The following is a 24,449-nucleotide window of genomic DNA, read 5'->3' on the forward strand; positions in this document are numbered from 1 at the left end:
TATCCCACAGACTTACAATTATGATGAATATGATTGTTTGGAAAATCACGTTTACGAGTTGTTTCCCGAGAAAACCGTGGAAGATATGTCGAAAACCATTTGAGATTAAATTGTTCTTCGTATGGATCTGCATATGGTCTATTATTAAGATTTTTTGATAACGCGTTGTTTAAGCTTTTTAAAAAGCATCAATAGGGCTTTGCCGCATGATGCCGCGACACTCATAACCCATGTAAGTCGAAATGCCACCATGTGCGCTGCATCCGGTTGCTCACACGACGCGTCTGTAGCTTACCGGCCGCCGGCGGTCAGTCAATCGTTCATGACTCTCAGTGGCACCTATTCCATTGTCAGCGAGCAATAAACGTTTATGGAATGGTTTCCCAGTTGTACACCAATCATCTTAATAAATATAAGTAATTAATTTACTAGCCATATTACTATATTTATATTACTATAAAATGTTTTTCCTATGTTTATTTAGTACCTACCTTCAATAATTAAATCATTAATATGAACAGGATCTATAGGATTGTTTTTTGATCGTTGATTTCTCAATGTCCTCTTAGTGATATCTTCAAGTGGCATTTTTGATTAAGAACTTCATCTAACTCGGGGACACCTTGAGCATAAATCTCGACTGGATTTGTACAGGATGTCTTAGCCATTAATTTCATTTTTGATACTGCTTTCATAACATTTACTTCTGATTGGCTCGCAGGATGATTGTGTTCTGTTGTCACGGTAGGATCAGTTTTCAAAATACTAGTCCTTAGTATTCCAGCACAATTTGTCGTATTTTTGGTTGAACATTTCCATGTAAAATTGTTTTTACCTTTGTACTTTGTTATATAAGTATATCCTTCAAAAGCTACTTTTTCACCTCCTTTATTAGATTTAAAAATTTCCATTTAAAATGTATTTAAAAAATTGAAGTATAAAAATGTAATGAAAACACTTGAACACTTCAATGACTGTCAATAGACTAAAATATGTTCACTCAAATTATAGCTCTAAAGTATGAAAAGTCTACATGGGAAATCTCCAGTAATAAAATGTTGTTTTATATTTTACCACTAGTTATATTTTATGATAAAGTATGAAAAGGTCACCTATAGTCAACTATAAAGGCACTAGGATTACTTAGGGAATTTCCAGTAATAAAAATGCATCTTACTCTATATTATTATACTAAGCTTTATTGTATTTAATATATATATATATATACATATATCTTGTATTCTTGTATCTTCTATCAGTTGTATCTAGATACACTAAATGCAAGTATCATGATACATGATACTTGCATTTAGTATCTTGCCCAACCCTGGTTCTATGCTATATTTTAAAAATTTAATTCATAGACACTTGCGCCACATTTTTTATTTTTTAATACTAAAAAAAATTACCATACAAATATTTCTCCAAGTAAGATATACAATTTGACAATATTGAATGTTTCGGATTTTTTTTTTATCAATTTTTAAGTTTTTTATTTTCAGTTATAAAAATTAAAAAAATATTGATTAGTGGGACACTGTTTAAAATTTCTAAAAATTGTTCTTTTTTTCCTTGGTCTTTTTTTCCTAGGTTCATCATCCAGGGACTCCCGCGGTACCTTCAGGTCCCTGATGGTCATCTGCACGAGCATCCACTTCTACCCACGCCTTGCGTCATCCGCGTGACGCCGTGCGTCAATTATGTGTCTATAATATTTTACCGGGTGAGTGATTACGTACCTAGTATATTCTACCGGTGGTAATTACGTATCCACAATATGTCACCGGATAGCAATCATATAGTCATTATAATTATTTATCATTATTTTCTAGCGGGTAGAAAGCATACGGGCGATGATACTTTTGATTAGTTTTTACCTTTTGTTTTTAGGTCCTAATTTATTATACTCGATCATTACTTGCTTGGCTGCTCACCCTTAGCATAATTATAGGGATGTTCGTTATGCCATTAGTGTTGTGGTTATTGTTGGCTACAGTATGTAGTATTTTATATATTATATTTAATATAAGTATCAGAGCACGTTGCACCTCCCCACGGAAAAAAAGGGTTATGTCTCAAAGAGAGAAATCTTTCAAAGTTTACTACAAAATGGTTAAGTTACAAATTATTACAATATTATAGTGTTTACAATGTTTGGTTACAAGTTATTGAAATAAGACATACATTACAATTATATGTATGCTTTTACATTTAAAATATTTTCGTTATATAATATGATGTATATGTTATATATATAGTTTCGAATAAATATTGGTTAAACAGTTTGATTAGATAATTTGATTATAATATAATTCAATGATTAAATATGTTTGTTAGTTTTCTTATAATTTATAATTGTGATTACTATAAAATATAGTGTTAGTAAATACTATAATATAATGATTATAGTGGGTTTAATAATTGATGATTACAATAATTCCTTATATGGTTAATTTATTAGTACAAATAATATTTGCTTATTATAATATGTTAGTAATATAAAATCTATAAATTCCCCACATTTCAAATTTATTTCCATATCCCAAATTTACAGTATTTTTTTTTTTAGTTAAATCTAAGTGTATATATTATATATATATTTTTTTTTTCTTTTATCATTTCATTTTTTATGTTATTTTTATTTTACGTTTTTGTTTATTTATTCAACTAAGATTCGCTGCCAATAAAATGACTTACTTATTATTTGAAGTACGTCATCCACATTAACAACAATCTTAATTGATTAATACGTTTACTTGATCAATCTCTTTACTCATTTGGAATGTCATGGAAAGCACTCTATCGATCACGTGTCAAATATTATGTCGATAGGTGTTTCGTACAATTCCAATCAGTTTTCCCTATTTGATTGATTCATTATAGACATATTTTGTTTTTTTTTTTTTTATCTACTGTAATTTAATATATCCCGTGGATTCTGTATTAGTTCGAGGTAATAGTCTAATTCATAACAGTATGGTTCACCAAATTTTCTGTCTACCGCCATATCAGATAAAAATCTCTTGGCTGCCTCAATCATTTCCAATATAATTTCGTCCTCGTTGTTAAAATATTTATCATAACATGTTATGTTCAGCATTGAGTAATGATCTGAATCTAACATTTTTAGAATGTTTTTATCTGAATGTCCGTTCCACACTACTAATACGTTCTCCTTATTACCTCTACGTATACAACTGTCAATGTATCCTTCTGTTAAATTATTTTTCGTTGAACTCAAACTCTGCTTTAATTGGTCCAAACAAGCATCTCTAAGATAGGTTTTAATCCTGAAAACTCTTTATTTCTCTTATTTTCACCTGAAGCTCTGTCTCACTCATAGGTCGAGCTTCTTCGTTAAGTGGTCGTCCTTCCAGTTTCCTCATCTTAAAACGGTCTAAGCTATTTGATATAGCCAGTGGCGCAACTAGCGGGTAAGTTAGCAAATTGAAACTTTGGGGCCCCTGGTTTATCGGTAAAAATTGTTTTTAGTTTTTTTTCACATTTTATAATTATTATTTTTATTTCCGATACTTTATTATAAACATCTACGTATAGGCGTTTAGCTTAAAATGAGATGGTTATACTTATTCCTATAATTATTATAGCCTATAGGTACTATTATTTTAATATTACACATTTATACTACAAGGTATTAATATTTATAAATATTATAAAATCATGATCATGGTTAATTAATAAATGCAGTGTTGCGTGCCAGTATCAGATTTGAATCCAAATGGTTAATTTAAATGAAAGTTAAACTTAATAACGAAATATGTCTTTATTGCATATAAATAAAATATATGTAACAAACAAAATAAGTGGCTGAGTGTCGTGAAAGTGCTCAGTTGTTGATAGCTTTGGTACATCTGCCGTTGCTGGTTTTCGGGCTCCCTTATGTATTGTGGTGCGTCTCTTGTTTACGTCGATTGATAGTAACTTATAATACACTTTGACTTATTATAATACTTTATACATAATATATTTAATTAATTAATTAATTTAATTTTATTTATTTTTAACAAACTATTTGTAATAATTTATACCTATAATTATCATTGGATTTCGCTTTTTTTTCCAATATGCTTTTTTTTCATTCGATTTTTTTTCCATTTGTTTTTTTTTCCATATGCTCTTTTTTCACTTGCTTCTTTTTCCTAAACTCCTAGTAAATAGGGACATATAGAGTTCCAATAGTTGACTAGGGCCTACACTCCGCAGATTAGGTATATGAGACAGTGCTAGTCCCCCAATAAACAGAGGCATTTCCCTTTCCTTTTGGTCCGGGAAGCATCGCCGAATGAGATCAGCCTAGAACTAGGCCTTTCATCGATTTCGCCCAGAGAGTTTTTACACCCTTCTAGTTTAGTATTGAGAAGTATCATTTCTCTTTACCAACCACTGGTAAGGCCGCGGCACTATCCAACCCGCTGCTTAATATGGTTTAAGCAACCGCCAGATGATATACTCCCACCGGCAGAGTGACTAGGTTCCCGGGAGAATGCTCACCGTTAACTTTCGTCTGATCAGCATTCGATCATTAACCACATCGTCAGATAAATCCGACAGCCACTACGAATTCGATCCCAGACGTCCATGCCGAGTTTCCCCGACACTTGGATCCAGACATCGTTCCCGTAGTACTTATCCTCAATAGTAAGATTGAGCGTCTAAAGTGCGACGTTTAGGCAAGAGATTCATCGTAGCATAGAACTAGGACATTGCCTCCCTTCTATTTTCTTTTTACAGATACCAGAGGGCTAGAGGTGGGCCCTTTACGCCGCGCTCGCAGGTAACGCGGTGGTCGCGACCCCACATTTTTTATTTTATAATAGAGTGAGTACTCTATTCACCCGCCCCGCCGGCTATCATCAACGCACCCCAGGTTAGGGGTAACACGTAGGTCACTGGAGGAGTGTCCACGGTACTTTCCCCAAAAGGTAGTTTCCGCAGATCTCTATCCATCTAATCCGTCAAAACTGCACCCCAGCATCCCAGATGCCTACTCATCTCATTGGAGTGAGTCACGGCCGCCGGGAATCGCAGACATCGCCCCGTGGAGTTTATTCCACGATTCCCCGTCACCGAACTTTTGCTACTGCCACACGTCCCAGACGCCCTCAGCTCTTACGAGCGTGAGTCTACACCTCATCTAATGGGCGGCCAGCTACATGACCACGAGAAGCCGAAGCCCCCCGCATGAAAAGACGAAACTCCTTCCAGAGCTTCGGCGATCCCACGAGGAAACTCAGCTGACATGGCCAAGGCTGTCCACCCACCTCCACTAGGTATCTCAGCGCCCTCCTCGTGTCCGAAAGCGTGTCACACTCAAACACGACGTGTTCAGCCGCGTCTGGACATCCACACTGCTGACATTCGAACGGTCAGCGGAAACTACAGACGAGTTGGCTGTGGTTTCGCTAGGAAGTAGATAGAGACATGGTTATCCTTGGTTTGATGCCTCACGGCTACAACTATGGACACCGTGTGTTAGCGCTGTGCGCTAGTTACGAGCCATAGAGGTTAACCCGTGTGGGGCGCCGAAGCGCCCTCGCCTCGGGAGTGTCGTCTAAGGACCACCAGCACCGAAGCCGAAGCCCCGTACCAGACAGCACCGGCCTGGAGCCGCCGTATGCCACCTCTGGTGAGGTTGTGACCTATCCAATCACTTCCCGTTTTTGGTTACGGGCAACCTCCGCTGATTTTATCTAACGGTAGACCGGCTGGGTGCCCAGGAGAAACTGTGACGCCTGAAAGGTTCAAAACCCTTCCCTAACCTAAATGCAACCAGAGTTACATGCCGCCCGCTTCCGCGACGCCAGCCTTCTGGTCTACTCACCTCTGTTTTCGACCACCACGGCGCCTCCGGTTGTCCATGTACAGTTGTACGCGTCAACGCCGCTCTCGTCCCCGACGAACGAGTGTCCCCTCAGGACGGCCCCACACGTGAACCGCTTCTGCCAACTCGCTCCTTGATACTCGTCAGAACACGTGCAGGGGTTTAGCACTCTGGCAAGCAGAGTGTTTTGTCCGTCCTTTTGTCGTCCCTTTTCTGGGCGCTCCACGTAGGCTGCCACTTTTGCAAATCTGGTAAAAGCATTATACAGCTTGCCGCTCGAGACTAAAGTTGTGAGTTCGCTCGGCCATAGATATCCCGCTCTATGCATCGCAAGTTCAAGATGCGCCCTGTGCTCATCGTGTAAGACACAGGTGAACAGTACGTGTGCCACATCCTCTTCGTCAGTACCGCACACCTACATCGGTGATGGTTGTAAGGAAAAACCCGTTGGCTCGAAAATTTCCATGGCCGGTCAAGAATTGCACTACCTCGTGCCCTAGTGCCAAAGGTAATTTGAGCCTTGTACGAACGTTCGGAAAGAAACCAAAGGTCCACCTTCCCTTTGTTTTTTGCGACCATCTGTTCTGCCATTCGTCCAGTAGGGATTCCCTGCAAGCATCCAATGTTTCCTGACGCAACCGGGTGGGAATTATGGATACCTCTGTCTTAGCTACTCTCCATCTCACTTCGATGTCCAGCGGTGGTACACCAGTTATTACCTGTAGGGCATCTGTAGATGTTGTGTTGTACGCATTGGTGATCCCCAGCAGAGCTTTTCTCTGAATAGATCCTAATGTCTTTATTGCCTGTCTCGATAGGATCCTATTTCCCCAGAATCGCACTCCTTAAGAGATCTTAGGCAAAAAGACGCGGCGGTAGAGGACCATTATGTTCTCCCTCTTAATTCCCCATCCCGCTTCTAGGGTGCCTCTCAATCTCGAGAACAATGTTTCCGACGAGTTTCTTAGGGCATCAATATGTTGCTTGTAACTTCTCTCCTGGTCAAGCCATATGACCAGATTTTTGGCGTGTTCGACGGACACTATTCTCTCTTCTCCGAATCTTATGGTAAACCCTGGGACGAGTATGCCCTTTGTTATCATTAACACTTATTTCTGTGCCGAAAACTTCAGGCCTCTTTCATTTGCCCATGCCAGGACTGGTACAAGCGTTGCTTCTGCTCTTTCAATGAGGCTGCGATGGTTCGAAGCGGCCACTAATAATGCTATATCATCTGCGTACGCTTGTATAGCCACAAACTCCGGGAAGGCGATCCTTAGAAGCGCCTCCATGGTCACGTTCCATAATACCGGTCAAAGTATAGAGCCCTGAGGACAACCCTTCGTTACTCTCACCACAAATGGACATCGTCGCCGTACGTCGTTCTAGATAGTCTTCGATAAGACATCTCATTCGTTGACTGGTACCCAGACTCTCCAGATCGCGTTGCAACGCAGGCCATTCTAAATTATCAAATGCACCAGTAGTATATATTTGTATGTTCTGAGCACCTTTTTTACAGGGAGATTTCTTCATTTCAAGGGGGCATTTCTACATGCTCCACCGTGTAACAAAAATCTCAAAAAACCTTAATGTATGTTCTGAGCACTTTTTTTACAGGGAGATTTCTTCATTTCAAGGGGGGCATTTCTACATGCTCCACCGTGTAACAAAAATCTCAAAAAACCTTAATGTATGTTCTGAGCACCTTTTTTTTTACAATGAGATTTCTACACACGTTCACTGTGTAACAAAAAAAAAAATCTCAAATTTTTTTTGTTTAAATGTTACGCTAACTCAGATTTACCGTGTAACACAATACGGTGTTAACATATATATATTGTTCACCTACTGAAATAATTATTTCAAGAAAAGAACGCAAAATTATTAAATAAACTTTTTTATTATTATAAATTGTATTTACACAAGTTTTCTTACTTCTCTAGTAAAAGGTACATATTCTACAATACGATCATGAATCAATAAACAATAAGCAGTTACACCTGTAAGCGATTCTGAAGCTTCAATTTCTAATTGTACATCCACTGCTGAGGCTGTGGCTGAATCGTTCTGTTTCGAAGTATCAATGACTATAATTGGAGCGTTTGAAAGAAAAGTAGAAGGACTCAATATTGGATTTCGTATACTTTTTTCATAGTACGATTCTTGAAATGATGTATACATATCATATAATAAGGTAAAATTATTTTTTGTAAAATCTAAATTCAAATTATCGTACGGATAAGCTATTGAGTTCAGAAATACTCTAACGTTTGTTAGATTACAATGATCAAAAACTACAGTCTTTTTCTAACGTATTTTTACGCCCTTTTTGCAATCCGATTATTATAAATCGTGGTTTTTCTAATTTCGATGCAGTTTTCAAATTCCATACAACTTTTTTAGCGGTTCCTAGTTCAGGATATTCAAAAGTTTCAAAAGATCTGAAAGGAATAAACAAACTTTTTTCTTTTTCTACAAGTTTCAATAATTTCAACCTTTCTCCATCGTCAACAGTAATATGCGGAACCTTCCATACTATTTTGTTTAAAGTAACTTTGGCTGTAGTAGTATTTATACCACTTTTCAACCTTAATGCATTTAAATCACTATGGCTTCGAGTTAATATTAATTCCAATCTAGAATTAACTAATATTTTTCTATAGTCTTCAAAAAAACCTAGCCAATATTTCAATGGAATGCAAGCACTAAATTCACCTTTATCATTTGCTGATTGTGTTGCGTTTTTAAAATTCCAGCCAGAATTTTCATAACAATTATAGTTGTCTGGTGTACCGGATAAGTATCCTTTCAACGAGCTAGTGATTCCAAGAACACGCGTGCTATCAATTTCTATACCATTCATTTCCAACCGTATTTGTTCAAAGAGATAAGAGTAACCGTTATTAGATAGTTTAACTTTGTCAGGTTCCGAAAACATTCCTTCCAGAAAAATAAAGCTTTCGTGTAGATACGGATAAACATCTGTTTGCTGAATTGATATACGTATTTCGTCGTTATTATTAAATGATGTACGGTGTGTATGAATGATATTCAATTTTTGTTATTTTAGAATCCGTTTCATACCGTGAACTTATATCTAAAATCACTCATTTCAGGCATTTTGCTTTAATTGATAACCTAGAGCTTGTAAAATTTTTTTATTTGTCAACGTCAATTTTTTTACTTTATTTGATGTTACCGGTACCACTTTAGTCTTATGACTAGTTGAACTGATCCGAAGTAGCGGATTTATATTGAATTTTAATCCCATATTAAGATCCGTAACGTTTAATATGTAACACGATTGTCAATGCCTCACCAAAATTATCAATCGGATTATGATCTTGATCAACTAGCTGAACGGTTATCGAATCAATATTTGTTTTATTCAATTTGTAATATATTAAATTTGGCGGTGTCTGAATTACTTTAGATCCTGTCCTCTCACTCGGGAAAAACTCGTAAATCGAATGACTTTGTAGATGGTTGTTGAATGATCCTTGAGCTATATTACACATTACTTTTATAGAATTAATTGTGTTTAATTTACTACTGCTTTTTCCGATCGATGAATTGCATACTCTGGTTTATATCGTCTTTTTTCAAAACCAAATACAGATGCCATACTAAATGGAATCTCAAAGTGTAGTATCCCATTACATTTTATATATGATCTGAAATCATTAGGATCAACCGAAATATCGAATGTTAATTTGGTTAAGTTTTCACTATTATAGTCATCTATTTGCTTCTTAACTCGTTGATTAATATCTTCAATTTCATAACATCCCTCTTCCAATTTAATATAACACATCATAGGAGTATTATTGTTTTCATCGTCAACTATTTGTATAGAAATTTATTATTATTTTCATTAATATTTGGAAATGAATTAAATGACTGTAAACATAACAAAGCTATTTCTGAATCCTCGTAAACATTTAGAGATGGAAAATAATTTGCAGTCAATACAGTCGAATTTCCAGTTAAACTTAGTGTAAGAGATTCATGCATTGTAAAAATTCAAGACATAAATGTCCACAGTTGAATGTATTAAAGTCTTGATAGTTAGAATAGTTATATACTATTTTAAACTTTTTAAAATAACGTTGTAATTCAATTGGTGGAGGTAAATCGCCAAAACTATCGAAATATATGACTTTATCTTTTTTTTTATGAAACGCTACCCAATGGCTCCCGTCGCCTGAAGATATGTCTAAGTTTAATATGCCACATTCAATGACGTGCGGTTTTTTAGGTAAGCTATCACGTGAAAAGACTCCACGGAAATGATTGATTTTCAACTTTCTTACGTATTTTATAATATCTTGGGTCGAAAGCGGTCTGTCAGGTAGCGTAATCATTATTATTTTTTTTTTCTCAACCCATTATTGTTTAAATATAAACCATTGCCTTTTTTACTTTTTGAATTTTGAATTGCGTTGTACACACTAGCGCCTCCAGACATTAAGCTACCAAGTGCTGACAATCCTGCAAATATAGGTATTAAGGGAACTACACCTCCTGACTGTCCTGGGATGGGAATCAACCTTTTACCACTATTCTTTTTCTTCGAGGTTCTTTTTTTCTTCGCAGCTAGCATACTATTGTTTTTTGTAACACGTTTCCGTTTACCTTTACAACCCATACCTATTTTTCTTTTAGCTTTCATTACGTTTGTTACCGCGTACGCAACCAATTTCTCTTTCTAGGAGTGTCTTTTGCTTTAAATTTTTCTCAAGCACGATTTTCTAACACTTTATCAGCTTTATGTCTATTGTCTAATTTTTTACTCCTTTCATACACAATATCGTGATCACGATAAGCAGCATCCAATGGGTTTATTCCTTTATCACCGCGATCTTGTCTTTTTTTTAATTTCGTGCCAGGACCACAATACTGATAGCTTGAAACATGCTTCAACTGAGAGACTATTTATAAGAGAGTTTACAAATCTTTTGTCAGTCTCGTTTGATTTTAACTTACGAGTTGAACGCGTCATCAATAACTGATTAACAATTGAAAATTCTAGAGTATATATAAGAAAAAAAATGGATTTGATCGATCAAAAAGATAAATTAGAGGTTATAAATGTAGATGTTCAGATGGTAAAAAAACCATCAAGACACGGCTCGTTATTACCTGATACTATACGTGCTATACTAGTCGGTCCCAGTGGTTCAGGAAAAACAAATATAATGTATAATCTGATCACTCATGCAAATGGGTTAAGATTTGAAAATATTTATTTATACTCTAAAACCTCGAATCAGGAAAAATATGTTTTATTAAAAAAATAATAGACGATGTAGAAGGTGCTAATTTTTTCATATTTACAAGCGTTGATAAGGTTATAAAACCGAACTTAACTAAGAAAAATTCTATTATAATTTTTGATGATGTTATATGTGGTCCACAATCTGTAATCAGAGAATACTTCAGCATTTGCAGACATTCAGGTGCTAGCTCTGTATTTTATTTGGCGCAAACGTATTCTAAAATACCAAAACAGTTAGTAAGAGATAACTCAAACTTTTTAATATACTGAAACAAGATGATACAAATTTACGACATATATTTAACGATCATTCGTCTGCAGATATGGATTTCTCAGAATTTCGGAAAATGTCTCATTTCTGTTGGAATCACAGTGATTATGGGTTTTTGGTTATCGATAAAACTCGGGAAATGAATGAAGGAAGATATAGATGCGGTTTCCATACGTTTATTAAAATAAAATAATTTTTATATATATATATATATATATATATATACTGTAGTACTTTTCCGTACATAGTGCTATCAATAGTCATCCGATACAGTTGTATTGGGTTTATAATTTACAATGAACAAAGAAAAAGCTTTGTTAGAAAATTTAATAGCATCAAAAAAAATATTAAACGGAAAATAATGGAAATGAAACGTGGTGTTATAGATTCTGACAACTATTACCGTGATGTATTTAAGCCAATAATCGAACCATTAAGTACACGGACAGAAAAAAATACTTTATGTAACTCACAACCAACTAAATTAAAAAAAATAGAAACCATATGCTCTAGTAACGAAGATGATGACGATGAATTAAATTCATCATTTGAACATTTTTTCAATAACAAACGTTCTACAATAAAACGATACGATAAATCCTACGGTATGTATTATGATAAAGTCAGTGATTCATATAAAATTGGAAAACATACTATAACTTTTAGTCATGGTAACTTACAGCTGCTCGATAAATACTATCCTTGGACTATAGGACTATGGTCTTTATTATGTGAGAAGAAACCGAAAAAAACAACTATAGAAGATATAGAAAACTATTACAACATTTTGAAAACTACTGGAGTTCATTTAAAAGAAGATGGGAAACCTAAAACCTCAAGGTATCATAAATGGTCAGTCGTTGTAAAACCTCTGTATGATCGAATGAAACATGAAGAAAAACAGTTAAACGAACATATAGCTAAAATTAATAACCTTAGATCTCCTCAAATTAACTTAACACCACATTAAGGATCATTTATCTAGTTCGAACGCTAAACGTAGTAATGTTAATGATGATACGACTATGAAAAACGAACCATTTTATTTTAATCCAGAAGCAAACAGTTCTATGGTTACAGATCCCGCAGTTGAAAATATGTTTAATTTTACTTTAACACCGCAGCCTAAGAAAGGTTCAGGTTTATATAAAGATGTAATACCGCAAACACAATTAGTTTATTATGACGACCCAAATGAACTAGTAACTAGATTAAATCTTTTAACATCATCACAAAGTGTTGGTAATACTGGTGTTAATAATGAAATAATATCTATTTTAGAAGAATTACGCGAAAGAAATATTATAGTTTAATGACAACCTTAGAGAGTATAGCTAATGAGCTTCATCGACCAGCGAGAAAAATATTTCCTAGACGTAGTGTAGTAACGCGGTTTATTGACGACCTCTGGCAAGCTGATTTAATGGATATGCAATCTCATTCTAGACAGAATTATGGTTTTAAATATATTTTAGTTGTCATAGACACATATAGTAAGTACGTTTGGGTGGAAGCGTTGAAAAATAAAACATCAAAGGAATGTACAAATGGTATGTTTAATATATTGAAAAAAGCTCATCCAAAATTGTTACAAACAGATAATGGTACAGAATTTTATAATATTCAATTTCAAAATTTAATGAAAAATATAAAATTAAACATTACAGTTCATACAGTGTTATTAAGTGTTCGATGGCTGAACGTGTCATACAAACTCTTAAAAATAATATATATAAACATTTTACTGCAACAGGTACATGGAATTGGTATAATACAATATCGAAAATTATGTATAACTATAATAACACAAAACATAGAACAATCAAATGTACACCGAATGAAGCTCGAGCGGATACAAACAAAATTAAATTTAATACACAATTTAATGATACATTATACAAACCAAAATTAAAAGTTAATGACAAAGTAAGAATATCTAAGTATAAACATATATTTAGTAAAGGATATACACCAAATTGGACAACGGAAATATTTACAGTTTCAAAAGTTTTACAGACAAATCCAGTAACTTATCAACTAAAAGATGGATCAGACAATATAATCTTAGGTGGTTTTTACGAGCAGGAAATTAAATTAACTGATTTTCCAGACAGACTTTCCTCGTTGAACGTATTATAAAAAAAGTTGGTAATAAAATGTTTGTTAAATGGCTAGGTTTCGATTCGAGTCAAAATTCATGGATAACATCATCAGATATTTTAAAATAAAGATTTTTTTTTTTTTTTTAATGTATGACACATTTTTATAATAAAAAAATATTATATTATACAAATTTTTTTATCAAGTAAAATTAATTATTTCACATGCTCTCCTAGTACTCCGTAGTCTATTTTTAAAAAACTTAATATATCCACAATTGATATAAACAGAAAGCGCTATATAGTAATAAATTTATTCAATGAAAAAATAATAAAGCTGTTGTGTAATACCGCTCCTAGTGCTAAATTTATTCAATAAAAAAAATAAAGCTGTTGAATTTTGTATAATATTTCGCTAAATAACGCTGTATATACCTACTGATTGTTGAATCATTAAGTTTTTAATTAAATTATCTTGTGAGTTTGTAATGACCATACGCCAATGTATTTATCCCATCATTCATTATATATCTTTTATCGTCATTAGCACTGAGAACAAGCTTGTTCATTGTTTTTGAATGAACAACATGTTTATTCGATTGAATGAAATTCATGTTTCTGTGAGATTGTTTTTTCTCAACAGGTCTATGGTTGATAAAAGCATTTAATATCTCTATGTAATCAATAAATTTCATATGATTTTTTATTACATATTTTTTTACACCTTTTGCTTTTTTTTCTACAGTATCATCTATGGTTTTATAAGCGTATAATTTCGGTCTCAATGAAATGAATTCTTTAAGAATTATTGATTTAAGTTCGTCTTTGAAGAATCCTGGTTGGCTTTTATGAATTTCACTAAAGCAATAATGGTCTTTAGGATAATTAGATGTGTCAAAATATGGCAATAAATCATTTTTTAAATCATCGAAAAAATTTTTCGTTTGAATGCTATATACCAAGGAATCTGTATCCGAATATAAAGAACTAATTTTTCTACCATATTTCTTTTTCATTACATTATAATGAAAATCATACATAAAAGTTTTTGAAACGTCTAAAATTGCAGATCCTACATAAATCGCCTTATCGAATTTAATAGTTTCCTTATGTTGATGAATAGCCATAAGATTCCTAGAGTATATAGTTCTATCTTTAAAATTAGTTTTTGCCATTAATTTATTAGCTTTTTTTTCTGACGAAATCAGTTTTATAGAAATTCTTGTTCGAACATTCTCCATACATTTTCCAAAAACACTATTAATTAAAAGCTTCCAGAATTCTTTTTCAAACTCGTTTTTAGCTTCTGTTCTCATTTTAGTACATAATTCAATGTACGATGCCATCCATTTCTTTTGAGAAAATCGGATAGCTCGATGAATTTTTACAAGTTTAAGACCGTGAGAAATCGCTTGTTTTAAATTTTTGTAATGAACAATATAGTTTTTTTTCGGTAATAGTGTAGTTAACAATTTCTTAACATTAGAATTTGGTGGACATTCGTTTAACGGTAAAAACGGGAAATCATTATGAGTTTTATGCAAATTTTTAGGGTAGTCGACATCAACTTCTAATATATATCCAACTTCAGAATCATCAGCAATTTTAGTTACGTCTATATTTAAGTCATCAACCCATTCAAAATCTTTAAAAGGTAATTCTGTTAACATAGACTTTCCATATAAATTTACACAATCAAGATATGTTAACCATGTAATCGGTTCGTTAGAATTATAATTCAATCCTTCAATATTTGGTATATTTGCTTTAGCATACCTTTTAGTTGATTGAGTTATTCCCCCACGAATTGAGTTCTCGATAAACAAAAGCATGTTAGGACATTTTAACCTTTCTAATTCGATCTTAGTATATTTAAGCATACAGTCATACGCAAATCCTGGAGCAGTCATATAATAAGCAGGATCTAGCTCAAGAGTAGATAAACATAAGTCTCTGAAATTTTCAAACACATCAGCTAGTATAGCAACATCAGTTTTTAAATAATGATCACTGTATTCACCTAATGTCTTTATATTAAACACGTTCCATACATTTTTCGCATGTATATAATCGTCATCAGTAATATTTTCATCGGTTAGAGTGCTATAAAATTTAAGCTTTGAAGGTAAAAAAATCATTAAGTTTACTCCAACTATCAACATATTCATAAGGGAAGACTCCTTTTCGTGTAACTAAATCTAACACTTCAATAGAAAATATTTTAATAGTTTCTCTAAACCTCGACTTATCTTCCGATAAATTTTTTGCTAGTTTACTTAATTTTTCAGCCATAAAACGGTATGTATCAACAAACTTTATGTTAAATTTTGGTGCGATTGCTTTACTAAATGATATATATTTTTCAGATGAATTAGGTATAACATGAATATCTTTATCGTTACATCCAAGTTCTCGAATTATAAAGTGACTGTCATATGCTAGATTATGAAAGAAGATTGGTACAAATGATGGATTAGTTAGCTGAAAATTACATTTTACACAAATACATCGTCTATAATTTCCAGTTATATGACAGTGATCTCGAACTTTTAACAAATTATTATCTTTAAAAGTTAATAAACATTTTTCACAAACCTTAGCTTTTTGAAAATTTTTTTCTTCTTTTAAAGTCAATTCGTTAATTGGTAAATTAGTTTTATAAATATCATTAATTTTATTTCCTATAATTATCATACTATTCATAAATTTTTTTGCAGCATTTTTACCTCTGTATATTACTACTTTTCTAGGAATTTCAAACTTTTTTATTAATTTTTTCGAAATAATATTATAGTCAACTTTTACATAAAACCCGTAACTCATAAGTTTATGTAAATGTGTGATATGAGTTTTTTTTTTTTTTACCATTTTGAAAGAATTTATCAGGTTGTTTAGGGTTTAAAATACATTCGAAGTCAGCGTATATAACAATTGGGATTCGTTGAGTATTTTTATAGTTTTTGAAATATATGAAATCGTCATCTCCTTTTTCAAACATTATAGGTCTTCCTAATTTATTTTTAATACACATTTCTTTATGTCTAATTAATCCTGTTTCACCCCAAAGTTTGCTTTTACACGGTTTATTTCCAAAACTTGTAAAACATCTCTTACATATAATCAATTTTGAACAATTTTTAGTTCTTTGGCTTCTAATAAACCTCGAGAAGTTGTTAATATAACAATAATGAGCTGTATTATTATCACCAAATAGAAAAAGATCAAAATGATTTTTTTTTTTTCAATATTAGTTATACGTAATGGGTAAATTACATTATTATCATCTAAGCTGTAAATATTTATTGATACATTGTTTATTTTTTCAAATTTTTTAACTGAGTTATAGGTGTTGGAAAATCGATGCATTTAAAATTAAACCCACTTTTTTTTTCTAACATACCAAAATATTTTTTTAAACCGAGATTTATTCAAACGATTATCGTACTTACTTAGTATTGAATACTTGAAACATTCGTTATCGTTATTTTTTACATTAATAACTGCTTTTTTTTTTTAATATGACTAGGTAAATCTAAATATGTTTTTCCTCCTTTAAGAGGATTAACTGTATTAATTCGTAATTGTATACAATCTATAGATTTAAGTGACCAGCCTGATTTTTTTGATATAAACTGTTCTTCCTCAGATAATAGTTTGTTAAACATTTTGTTTAATAAGCTATTAAAATTGGATGATTTGCATGCTAATACGTTTGTTGTTTTAAATGACATATCTTGTACTTCATTCGTTAATAGTTGTTCATACATGCTATCAACATGTAAATTAAATTTAATTGTTGACTGCTGGCTTGATTGTGTTAACCTAGAAATTAACATTTCAGAAACATAACTAAAAAATACATAGTAGTCTATTATTTCTTCTTCTTGTTTTTAACAATAAACGTTCTCGAACAGTTTTTAAATCGTTCAATTTCAACAAGTTCACCCTTAACAGCTGATTCCATCCGTCTACGTTTAGTAATTGTATTTCTTTTCATTATGTAACTGTAAATAAATTATATTAAAAAAAAAAAAAATAATAATAATAATACATTAATTGTTCATATTCATATTCATATTCATATTCATTTCATTATATTATTTAATGTATATTATTATATGATAATATAGCAAAGTTTTAGAATAGTTTTAGTCTAGATTCAAAGATTCTAATTGTTTGTGCAGCGAATTTAAACAATTGCGTATATTTAATTCAGATTTAAATAATGCATATTGTGATTTTTCATAGTTAAGTTTAAGTTGTTTTTTTTCATCTTTTAATTTTTTAATAATTTGGTTTATTATTCTTATTTTTTCTTTGTGTATCTTTTCTTCTTCGTCTGCATCGGTAAAATTTGTTTCACGCCGTTCATACATTTCTTCAATTCGTAGTTTGATGAACGTAGATGATTCCATTTTATTATTTTTATTTTTGAAACTGTAAATGGTAATATTTTATTCAATAATTAATATACAGTAGAAGCCTATTATTAGAAACACGGATTATTGATACAATCACGTTATTGAAACAAAATATACCGGGACGGATCATCCGTATATTAGAACATTTAAAATAAATCGAATTATTGAAACAGTACATCGGTTATTTGAATCAATTAGACGAAGGTTAGTTAACCTGTTGTTTCCGCTGCGTGTGGCTAAAACATGCGGAAAACATGTATCTCTGGTGATCTTTGAACTATGTAAATATAACCAGGTGTTTCCGCTGAGTCAAAGCTAACATTTGGCGGAAAGAACATGTTTTTCTGATCTCTGGTCTATTGCTTACAATGCAGGTGTATTACTTAAATTAATACACATTTTCTACCTGATTTAATAATATAATGTAATAAAAATATAATGCAGGTGCATTGGGGGTTTACTACAAATCTAACAAATCGCTTATTAGAAACAATCGGTTAATTGACACATTTCACTTTGGTCCCAAAGTGTTTCTTTCTAATATTTATTTTTATTTATTTAAAATAAGCGGCTTCTACTGTACTTTTGTAATTCAACGATAAATCACAGTCATCAAACGTGATCGGATTTGGTTTATACGAACGCTTGTTGAACGATAATAATGGTAAACGATACGATATTATTTTCTTCCTTTATATGTTATATTCAACTCGTATTATGCGATAAATTTTTACAGCACAGTTAAAATATTAATAAAGAATGTTGAACGTAAACATAGATACAAGTACCTACATAGTATTTTTTCAAACTTATGTGATTAAATGTATAATCACGTTCAACATTAATTGTATCTTTCACATTATAGATTTCAACGTTAATAATATAATCATATGAATTCATGGTTTTTGTAAACATAATAAGTTTTAATAGTTGTCATTTCATTCTTTTTTTACGAAATATAATACATTATTTGAAATTTATACAACATTTTGTAGGTAGTAATTAAAATATAATATCTTGTAAGAATTATATTAACAATGTTCGTATATATAAAGCGTATAATTATATAATAATAATAACCTTAAAAGTGTTTAAATATAATAGGGGTAGATAAATATGGTTTCGATTAAGGAAAAAAAAAATAATAATAATAATAATAAATGTTATTTTAAACTGTGTATAATTGTTTATCGTTAAAAGAATAGTAGCGATTTTAATATTTATTTTACTATCATTATTCAACAGCGTTTTTACAATAAACTAAATAACAATATAATTAACGTTTTAAAATGTATACATCTTAGAAAAAATTGTTTTATCGTTAGTTAAAATTTTAATGATGAGATATATTTCTCATCATATCTAAAACAAAAAAACTTGAATATGTTACGGGTACAGGTACGACGTCAATACTAGCAGGGAATGGGTTACTTTCTAAACAAACTCCTTTTGTTAAAAACCGACCACATAATATACATTTTGTATAATAACAATAATCTTTAAACGCTTCTATATCTTTAAATCGAACAAACTGGTATATAGAATTGTAATAAGTTTGAAAACCGCCAGATCTTTCATCATGATAACATGCACTGCTACACCACTTTTGGGTTCCTACATTTTGTATACACAGTTCAACTAATGTATAATTTCGAAGTGGATCGGTTAAAATATTTAATATATGATCCTTTACCATAAATGGGTAATAATCTCCTACATATCTAAAGGTGATTTCTGGGTTAGTACGATAATATTCTAAAGATTCTAGAATATTGTTGATTTTTCTATCCCGTGTATTGTTTGAAACGATTGAAGACATACTGTAATTTATATTTTTAAAAAACAGTTTTTAATTGAATATTGTACACGTATACCTACAATAATAATGTGCATGTATTCGTTTGAATCATTCTATATGTAACGTACACCTATCTGTCTATATTTTTTTTTAAAAATAATATCTATACTAATGATATATACTTACATTGATATTTTGTGAAGTTGAAATATTTGAAAAAAAAATGAACTTTTTCCGTGTGTGTTTGTGTTGAGCGTCGTGATGTGGTATGATATATTATAAGTTTGTGAGACCGTTGTTCAATGTTTACGATAAAACTGTTGATATTATATAAGTAAAAAAAAAAAAAAAAAAAAAAAAAAGTTAACTTAGATTTATAACTACCTATTTTATATTTTACGTTTAATGATATATACTTACAATGTTCTTTGAAAAGTTGAAATATTAAAAAATTTCCGTGTGTCGTCTATGTGCTGAGCAGTGTGAGGTGAATGATATGATACGGCACATTTACTCTCGGTACTTTTCGAAATAATAATTATTATAATTTAGGTTTGATTTAGAGTGGTGTGATCTCATTATAATAATCTACATATTATTTCCGTCTTATGAAATAATAATCATAATTTTGATTTGATTTAGAACGGTGTGATCTCATTATAATAATTAGCATATTTATAAAAATATTATATTCGGTGTCAAATAATAAAAAAATATAGTCGCACATAATTTACCATCTCTATCAAACAATATAATTTTACCCTTTCCGTTTCAGTATGCTTCAACTGAAATGTATAAAATATATCACTAAATACAAATAGCAAGTCACTTTTAGAGAAAGTACGTAAGTCCATTTAATAGCTACAAGTTATAACTGAATAAAAAAAATAAAAAAAAAAATGTCATTTGTTAGCTCAGTAAATAGTAGTAACGAAGAATCGATGAACGATAGTGATGTAAGTACAAAATAATATGTTTTTTATATAATTTATAATTATTGGTAAAATTTGTAAGATGACTAAGTACAATTTTTTTTATTTTGTATAATACTGAACTATGTTGGTTCGAGGTATTATACTCGTACTTAAAGATATAAATAAATAGGTGTAGCGTATATATTTTTATTAGATTTTTAGTTACCAAATTTTATTTTATTTCAGAACGATTATAACAATATGAGTATAAATGATGAGGTTAAATCATTTAAATCGACGAAAAAAGACATACGTAATAAAAATATAAAACAAGTCAAATCAAATAAGAATAAAACAATGGCTAAAAAGTAAGTAAAACAAAACATTTACAGTAAAGTAAATTTTACATTTTTTTTTTTTTTTTTTTTTTTTTTTTTTAGAATATTATTTTGGATAATATTGAAAAATTACTACAAAATGAAAAGATTGAAACTGATATCATAAATACTATTACGGTAAAACAAGATGATGATCTGATAAATGTTAAATCTCCAACTGATGAAAGAAGTTCCGAGTACTGGACCATCAGTCACTATAAGATCAAAAATATTAAGAATGTTGATAGCAAGAACAGGTAATATAATATATTATATTATTTATATACGGAGAGACCAGGACTATTTTCGGATAAACGCTTTTATAACGAATGTAAACTAGTGAATGATATTAAATCATTATCCATACAAAGACGATACACATTGCTGACAACTTATATGCTCTTTATTATTTAATCACCAATATTCAAAAATGTATTAACATTATTCACTATGTGCAGTTATCCGCTTTACCCAGAGTCTAATATAATATACTTGTAATACATTTTTTTTTTAATAATCATATTACAGTAAGATTAAAAAAATAAAAAAAATAAATTTATTTATTTTTTTTTTTTTTTATAGATGGAAACATGCTGAATGTAGCCTTAAAGTAACGATAACCGATCAAACAAAAGATCAAGAACTTAAGAATAATTTAACAGAGGTTGTACAAAAAATATTCACGCGCTTTATGACTGATCCAAAGAGGAAGATAACAAGATCTAAATTATCAAAGACATAATAATGTATTTATTAATGACAGTAGAAAAAAAATTTGAATATAATAGGTGGTACTATGTAAAATAAAAAAAAAAAAAAATTTTCAGTTTAAATATACTTGTTTTATTTTTTTTATACCATCACTCACATTGTATATCAATTAAATATTATATTATATTATATTTTATTTATGTATATAAAACAAAAACTATATATAAATTACTGGTTAACAGCTGATTGAAAAAAAAAAAAAATTAGACTACTAAGTCTTGTAATATCATATCTGATAGTGAGTTATAATGATACTGTAATAATTCATACATAAAAGAAATATCGTTAGACTCCATATTACTATAACTTAAGTCATAATTCTGAATATATTGGTTTGTAAATTCATTCCGACGACAAGAAAAAGGTAACCCATTTACATCTGCCATAATTAGTGAATATGCCGTGTCAAAAGTCTTTTGATAACTTAACAATTTTTTTTGTTTTTCAATAATATATAAATCAATACAGTGTTGCAATTGTTTCAAACGGTGTAAATCGGTATGTGATAAAGTAATAAGTATATAATTTTCATTAGAATAATATAATTGAAGACTGTTTCACATTAACAGAATAACTTAAATTGTCAGTTATTCTTACACGTTTACATCGAGTTTGCAGATTATCGATAATTGTATTGTAATTATTTTCACACATTAATGTAAGCCATTGTTCAAGATCAAGGTTTAAAATCTTTTTAGTTATTTTACATTCTAATAATATAACGATTGAAATCTTTTTGTTAACAAGCAATCCAACTGTTACACTTTTTTTACCATACGGTCGAATTTCGAATACTGACTTTGAAACAACTGGTGAAATCATATTGTAGCTAGCGGTCTTTAAATTCTTATAGATTTTTTTTTTTTTTTATTCTAATGAATTACGTTTGTTGAAGTAGTGCTATGATTGTTAGAGTGTTTATCATATACTGATAATATTGCTAAATATAACAACATTTTATACTAAAATCATAGAGTATATAGAGACGTCCCCCCTATAAATTATACTCTATGACTAAAATTATTAAAAAAAAAAAAAAAAAAAAAAAAGTAAAAGTAAATACGTGACCTAATTGATAAGTGTGGAGGGTGGGTGAGAAGAATTATTAATTATTATATACTTACATTAATTTGCATCAAACCTGAAATTAAACCTTATATTATTTAAACAGAACTTCACGCCTTATCCATTAGGTCACGTATTTACAAGATAAAGGATTGAATAATAACACATTTAAGTTGTTTAATAGAATTCGATAATTTATTCGATACCTATTATATAACATTTTTTTTTTTTAAAATCTTAATATACTAACAAGTGGTATCATATGATTCAATTTCACAATTACATTTAGCTTTTCCGCATTTGGTTTTTACATATTCAACAAAGTGATTTCCTTTTGATAATAATACATATACACATTCCGGATTATGTCTCGAGTGTTCAATCCATGGTATATCATCTTTTTTCCAATCGTGTAAGACAAGTCCGCAGGAAAAACATTCTACAACGTCTTTTACTCCTCTGTATATGAAACCACAATCAGCCAATAAATATTTATTTTGAGGTATTTTTGATGGTAATATATCATACGTTTTTAATCTGGATGTAAATGTAATGTATTCCGGATATGTTGGGAATGATTTGTTTCGTACTAAAGAAACTAATGAAGAAATGTCATTGCTAGTTTTTTGTAAGTTCATTTTTTTAAATGGCATTGAAAATCAAAATGTATTACTATAAAAAATATATTCTTAAGAGATAGAAAAAATAAACATAAAACACAACTTGGTTTAACGATGGTTAATTAGTTACTAAAATGTAAAGAAAAAATAATTTTGTTACTAAAGAATTACAGCTCAGTGTAGCCAACATGTATAAGTAATAAATAAATTGTAAATTGTTACTTTTAGTAGTCAGATTGTTATAGGTACCGTATTGTGTTAACACCGTATTATGTTACACATTAAATCTGAGTTAGCGATATTATTCCATCTAAAAAAAAATTGACTACCGTGAAAAAGTGCTCAGAACATACATTAAGGTTTTTTGAGATTTTTGTTACACGGTGGAGCATGTAGAAATGTCCCCCCGTGGAAAAAGTGCTCAGAACATACATTAAGGTTTTTTGAGATTTTTGTTACACGGTGGAGCATGTAGAAATGCCCCCTTGAAATGAAGAAATCTCCCTGTAAAAAAGGTGCTCAGAACATACAAATATATACTACTTGCACCTGAGATGTAGAGAAAAATCGATATGGCATGCTACTCCTCTCTGAGATCGCTCCACGACAGCAAATTGTGTATAACGTCCATTGTGGATTTACCCTGGGTAAAGCCAAACTGCTTCCCCTTGAGCCTCGGTTTTATTTGTTCGTTAAGTCTGAGATTTATCGCTTTCTCCACAATCTTACCCAGGACTGGAAGCAGGCTAACCGGCCTGTACGATTTTGGAACTCTTGTATCTCTGTCCTTATCCTTCAGTATGGGTACTACCTGAGCAGCCTTCCAGCTGTCAGGGAAACGTGCGGTTATTAACCTAATGTTCTTTATCCTGGGGCCTAACGGCATCCATAAAATTCGCACCATCGCTCCCGTGATGCTGTCCATACCTGGAGCTCTGTTCGGTGCAATGATGCACGCTAGGGTCTTAAGCTGTTCCTCCGTAAATGGCT

The 24,449-nt window shown here is 31.1% G+C and overlaps 3 protein-coding genes and 1 pseudogene across 6 annotated transcripts; 1 reads left to right on the plus strand and 3 right to left on the minus strand.

Moving 5' to 3' along the window:
• Window positions 1-8,964: 8,964 nt before the first annotated feature.
• LOC126551979 (uncharacterized) lies at window positions 8,965-9,914 on the minus strand (annotated as a pseudogene).
• Window positions 9,915-11,677: 1,763 nt separating this feature from the next.
• On the plus strand, window positions 11,678-13,033 carry LOC126551980 (uncharacterized). The gene is made up of 2 exons (XM_050206406.1): window positions 11,678-12,596; window positions 12,676-13,033. The coding sequence occupies exon 1, from the start codon at window positions 11,756-11,758 to the stop codon at window positions 12,362-12,364; it is 609 nt and encodes a 202-aa protein (XP_050062363.1). The 5' UTR covers window positions 11,678-11,755; the 3' UTR covers window positions 12,365-12,596; window positions 12,676-13,033.
• Window positions 13,034-13,963: 930 nt separating this feature from the next.
• Window positions 13,964-15,655, minus strand: LOC126552279 (uncharacterized). The gene is made up of 3 exons (XM_050206974.1): window positions 14,532-15,655; window positions 14,218-14,444; window positions 13,964-14,166 (listed from the first exon to the last, which is right to left on the minus strand). The coding sequence occupies exons 1-3, from the start codon at window positions 15,653-15,655 to the stop codon at window positions 13,964-13,966; spliced, it is 1,554 nt and encodes a 517-aa protein (XP_050062931.1).
• Window positions 15,656-19,023: 3,368 nt separating this feature from the next.
• On the minus strand, window positions 19,024-23,854 carry LOC126551981 (death-associated inhibitor of apoptosis 1-like). 4 transcript variants are annotated; one of them, XR_007605846.1, is made up of 3 exons: window positions 22,899-23,078; window positions 19,899-20,497; window positions 19,024-19,734 (listed from the first exon to the last, which is right to left on the minus strand). XR_007605846.1 is itself a non-coding variant. In XM_050206408.1 (3 exons), exons 1-3 carry the CDS (start codon window positions 23,490-23,492, stop codon window positions 21,693-21,695), a joined length of 420 nt encoding a protein of 139 aa, XP_050062365.1. In that variant the 5' UTR covers window positions 23,493-23,854; the 3' UTR covers window positions 21,588-21,692. The 4 variants fall into 4 exon arrangements, 2 of the variants coding, with proteins under 2 accessions (XP_050062365.1, XP_050062364.1); XR_007605845.1 differs by lacking the exon at window positions 22,899-23,078 and having other exon boundaries at window positions 19,899-20,029; window positions 20,133-20,631; XM_050206408.1 differs by lacking the exons at window positions 19,024-19,734; window positions 19,899-20,497 and adding exons at window positions 21,588-21,725; window positions 23,123-23,854 and having other exon boundaries at window positions 22,899-22,915.
• Between the last annotated feature and the right edge of the window lie 595 nt (window positions 23,855-24,449).

Source organism: Aphis gossypii, chromosome X (genome assembly GCF_020184175.1).
Source record: "Aphis gossypii isolate Hap1 chromosome X, ASM2018417v2, whole genome shotgun sequence".
NCBI lineage: Eukaryota > Metazoa > Arthropoda > Insecta > Hemiptera > Aphididae > Aphis > Aphis gossypii.